The sequence below is a fragment of the Microtus ochrogaster genome, unplaced genomic scaffold, assembly GCF_000317375.1.
Source record: "Microtus ochrogaster isolate Prairie Vole_2 unplaced genomic scaffold, MicOch1.0 UNK74, whole genome shotgun sequence".
Taxonomy (NCBI): Eukaryota; Metazoa; Chordata; class Mammalia; order Rodentia; family Cricetidae; genus Microtus; species Microtus ochrogaster.
In genome coordinates this window covers 1,054,669-1,059,792 of record NW_004949172.1, presented here as the reverse complement: position 1 = coordinate 1,059,792, position 5,124 = coordinate 1,054,669, and the positions used below count along the sequence as shown (strand labels likewise).

General features: G+C 50.7%; 1 protein-coding gene across 1 annotated transcript in view; it reads left to right on the top strand.

Annotated features, from left to right (window-relative positions):
* Window positions 1-5,124, top strand: part of LOC101990496 (nectin-2-like) — a 26,626-nt gene that overhangs the window by 10,747 nt on the left and 10,755 nt on the right. Inside the window, exon 2 of the mRNA XM_005370313.2 lies at window positions 714-1,076. Within this exon, the coding sequence (XP_005370370.1) occupies window positions 714-1,076 (363 nt within the window). The remainder of the gene's footprint in view (window positions 1-713; window positions 1,077-5,124) is intronic.

The following is a 5,124-nucleotide window of genomic DNA, read 5'->3' as shown; positions in this document are numbered from 1 at the left end:
AGTTAGCCAATAAGAAGATTTAATTAATATAGTTTCTGTGTGGTTATTTTGGTTCTGGGCAGCTGGGATGAACAAGCAGTCTCCTAGATGCGACATCAAACATCTGGAATCCCAGCAACTGGAAAGGCTGAGACAGGGGGATCTCGGGGATTTGTTAGCCAATTTAGCTGAACTGGTGAGCTCCAGGCCAATCAAAGACCCTGAATCAAATATGATGGGGAATTGGAGTGATGGCTCAGTTGTTAAGAGCACTGCCTGCCCTTCCAGAGGATCCAGGTTCTGATTGCCAGCACCCACATAGAGGCTCAGAGCCACCTGTAACTTCAGCTCCATGGGCTCTGACTCACCCTTCTGGCCTCCAGTGGCACTGCATGCACATGGTGTACAGACATCAGACATGCATACGGACAAAACACCATCACGTAAACTAAAAAAATAAATCTAAAAAATAAAATTAAAAAGACAAGGAGGGAGTCAAGTGTGGTGGCGCATGATTTTGATCTTAGTACTGGGAGGCAGAGGCAGGCAAATCTCTGAGTTCAAGGCAGCATTGGGCCACATAGTGAGTTAGGCCAGCCTGAGGTACATACTGAGACCCCGTCTAAATTAAAGCAATTGAGTAGGAAGTTCCTCTCTGCCTTGGCACAGCCTGTCCTGGAGACCACTGCCTTATTCCCTTCCCCACATGACTGACTTCTTTCCTCTCTCCCTAGGAGCCCAAGATGTGCGGGTACGGGTGCTCCCAGAGGTCCGCGGCCGCCTGGGAGGCACTGTGGAGTTACCGTGTCACCTACTCCCACCCACGACCGAGCGCGTCTCTCAGGTGACCTGGCAGCGCCTGGATGCCACAGTCGTGGCCGCCTTCCACCCATCCTTCGGCGTGGACTTCCCCAACCCTCAGTTCAACAAGGAGCGCCTGTCCTTTGTCAGAGCAAACGAGGACACAAACGCGGACCTGCGGGATGCCACGCTAGCCTTCCGGGGACTGAGGGTGGAGGACGAGGGCAATTATACCTGCGAGTTTGCCACCTTTCCCAATGGTACCCGCAGGGGGGTGACTTGGCTCAGAGTCATAGGTGAGTGGGGAGACAGTGTGAGAGCCCCTTCCCTGCCTGTTTCTCCCTGTCTCAGCTTTCAGGTTGAGCGCCCTTAATGTGTTGTCAAAGGGCTTGTTTTTGTTGCAGTTTGTTTGTGTTTTCGTCTCATTGAGAAGGGAAGCTCATGTAGTTAAGACTGGCCTCAAACCTTTTTTTTTATTTTTTTAAAAATTAGGTGTGTGCATGTGGGTATGTGTGTCCATCCTGCAGTGTTTGGAGGTCAAAGACGACTTTTGGGAGCCAGTTCTCTCCTCATACCTTGGTAGCCCTGGAGATCAAACTCAGGTTGTCAGGCGCCAGGCTTGGCGACTGTTGATTTACCGCTGAGCCACTTTTGCCAACTCCAGCCTCGAACGCCTATGTCCTGGGGATGAGCTGGTATTTTGATCCTGTCTCCGCCTCGACCTCAGAGTGCTGGGATTAAGGACTTGAGCTATCCCATCTAGTTCACTTGGTGCTGGGGACAGAGCCAATACTCTGTGTGTACTAGGCGAGCACTCTCCCAACTGAGTTACAGCCTTAGCCCCAGTTTCTTTCCCTCCCTCCCTCCCTCCCTTCCTTCCTTCGCCTCTCTCTCACAGAGCCCGGGCTTGCTTGAACTCTAAGCCTCCTGCCTCTGTCTCCCGAGTGCTAGGATCGCAGGAACACACCCTTGACAAACACTTATTTGTCCCCTACTGAGTGGTACTTGGCAGGGAACAGCACGTTTTCCCCTTGAGTTCAATGTGTAGTTCAGGCTGACCTTAGGGCTGACTATAGGTGTGTGGGCCATTGCACTCTGCTCTGGCTTTGTCCTGAGAACAAGAGCCAAGGGGGTTCTGAGCGCGCTCGGAGCTGGGGCTTGGTCAAGAGTCCTTGTGAATGTCCCAGAGAGCTCAGAACAACTTCTTTGAATCAAAAAGTGTGACTGGGTGGGGGATTGGAGAGGCAGGAAGCAGGGAGTGAGCCTTGGGATCGCTTTGGCTTGCTGCAGGATGAGGCAGTGTGGGAAATGGAGGAGACAAAACAGGAAATTTTGTTCCAGGGGTGGGAGAAAGGAGGACCAGAACAGACACCCATGGGGCTGAAAAGGTGGCTCAGTGGAAAGACTACTGGCTCCTATTTCATAAGTCCCGGTTTGGTTCCCAGCACGCATATGGCAGCTCACAATCATCTGTAACTTCCTGGGGGATCCATCTCCCTCTTCCCTCCTCTGTGGATGCTGCAGGCCTGTGGCGTGCAGGCTCATACAGGGACAACACCCATATACACAGAAAATAATAATAATAATAAAGGACTTGCCGCCTGCTGGCCTCAAAAACAGATGACTGACAAAGCCAGCTGGCAGGGTGGCAGAGATTTCTCCTTAGAGTTGGAAAATCCCCTGCAGGCCACACCATCCAGCCCTCCAGACACCACACTGCCCCAGGTTAGTACCTCCTTTCTGGCTCCAGAGAGCTGGAAACCTCCCTACATATTCTGGAACAGAAGGTTCCATTTCCAAGGGACACCGGAAGAGCTGCTTCCATAGAACCAAGCACAGCTCTTGTCAGTTCTGGGGGAAGCAGGCCTGTCGTTCCATAAACTCGGGGCTGAGGGCAGCCTGGGCAACTTTAGACCCATTCTCAAAATCATTTTTTTTTTTTTTTGAGACAAGATTTCACTGAGTTTGAAGCCAGCCTGCCTGGTTTACAGGGTGAATTTAGGGCTACACAGATTAACTCTTGTCTCAAAAAAAAAAAACAAACAAAAACACACAGAGTTCTTGCTAGGGATGAAGCTCTATCATAGACTATTTGCCTAGAATCCCCCAGTGAGGGGCTGGGGGCGTGGCTCTGTAACAGAGCACCTGTCTGGCATGCAAAAAAAAAAAAAAAGGAAGAAAATATAAGCAGAGCTGGAAGCTGGAAGTGTGCTTACCTGATAGAGTGCTTTTCTATGATGCATGAAACACCTTGGGTTCATCCCCAGCACCACATGAAGCAAGGGCTGATGGCAGGGTCTGCATTCCCAACAAGTGGAAGGTCATCTTCAGATATATGAAGGGAGAGTTGAGCCACCTGGGGTTTTTGAGAAAGACAGAAAAAGCGGCGCGCACACTCCACAAAGTCCTCCCACACCTCTGTAAAGCCCTCTGCTCTTGTGCAATAGTTTGAACAAGACTATGGTCAAGAAACGCTTCAAGCCAGGTGTGGAGGCATGTGCTTTTTCTCCCAGGCTAAAGCAGGATCATGGGATTGAGGCTAGCCTGGGCTACATAGCCAGACCCTCCTTCTACACAAAAAAAATGAATACATAAAAGGGGAAACTGGGGTTGTTCAGTAGAAAGTGCTTGCCCGCCGTGCAGAGGGACCTCAACTGTGTCTCTAGGCTGTGCTGCACATTGAGACCGAAATGACAGGGATGATGCAGGCAAGGGAAGAGGGAAGGGAGGGGGGAGCGGAAAGCAGTGGGGGCGGGGAGCGGCTCAGGAACAAAGCCTTGGCTATCATTCACAAGGTCCTAGGTTACATCAATAATACTGAAAGAGGGAAGGAGGGGTGGAGGGCAGGCAAACTTTAGAACATCAGTCAGGCCACAGGCATTGTGGGAAGAGCAACCTCTGTGGAAAGGCTGGTGACTCAGGGCCACAGAGGCCAGAAAAGTCCAGTTGAGGAAGTTAGTCTCCATCTGGGGGTGAGGCCTGTAGGGTATAGAACCCCCAAACGAGAGCCATGCACCATGGCCAGGCTCCACAGTCAAAAGAAATATCCCAGTGGAAGGATCTGGAAAACCCCTGCGGCCATCGATGGACCGGAGCGCCTGATGAATCAATGCCCTTTGGTGGTCAGGGGGACACTGTGAGGACAGGGGAGGGGACTGATAGCTCAGGCGGTACCTGCTCAGATGGGCAGGTGTACTTGGATGCAGGAGACCCACGAGTCCTGACTCCAGGGACAGTACTGGTTAAGAGAAACACGGGGAGTGTGCCCCGCTGTCTCCCTTGGAGGTTTTCCCGTGTTTTCCGGAAGGGTAAGGTGAAAGGGCAAACGTGATGAGCAACGGGGATTCCTGTTGTTTTCTTCCCGGTTTGGAAGCACGGATGACAGGAAAAGAAACAGAACACTGTCTTCCCTTGCCCCGGAGGATGGAACCCAGGCCTCAGCATCCTAGATGAGAGCTCTGCCACTGAGCCACGCCTCGGACTCTAGACTTTCTTCTTTCTTTCTCTACCCCCCCCCGCCTTTTTTATTTATTTATTTATTTGTTTGTTTGTTTATTTATTAGTTCTTTTTCTTTCTTTTTTTGTTTTTTAAGTTTTTCGAGACAGGGTTTCTCTGTAGGTTTGGAGCCTGTCCTGGCACTAGCTCTTGTAGACCAGGCAGGTCTCGAACTCACAGAGATCCCCCTGCCTCTGCCTCCCAAGTGCTGGGATTAAAGGCGTGCGCCACCACCGCCCGGTTTATTAGTTCTTTTTCGAGACAGGGTTTCTCTGTGTAGCCCTAACTGTCCTAGCCTCAAACTCAGAGATCTGCCTGTCTCTGCCTCTCAAGTGCTGGGATCAAAGGCATTTGACTTAAACTGGACTTTAAAACTATTTGACGCAGCTGAAGAATTTTCATTTTCTTTTAGGCTGTTGCCCTCTGTCTCTGCTTTTGATTTGTTTTTAATTATTGTTAGTGCCTTGTTGTTGTGGTTTTGTTTGGTTGGTTTTTTTGAGAGAGAATCCATTTTAGCCCAGGCTGACCTTGCCCTTCTGACCGTCCTGCCACCCCCCCCCCCCCGCTTCCCCAGAGCTGACTGCACCACTCACCTTGCCCCACTTACTGTTTTTATTATTGATTCAAAGTCTAACTATGTAGCTGAAGCCCAGCCTCAGACTCACCATCCTCCTGCCTCAGCCTTCCCAGTGATCGGATCACAGGTTTACCCTGCCAGCTTTGGCCTGTATATCTTCCAATGGGGCAGTATGGATATTGTAAAATGTCTTACACAGGCGTGACTTGGTGGTGCACACTTTAATCTCAGCACTCAGGCAAAGGCAAGTGGATCTCTGGAAGTTCAAGGT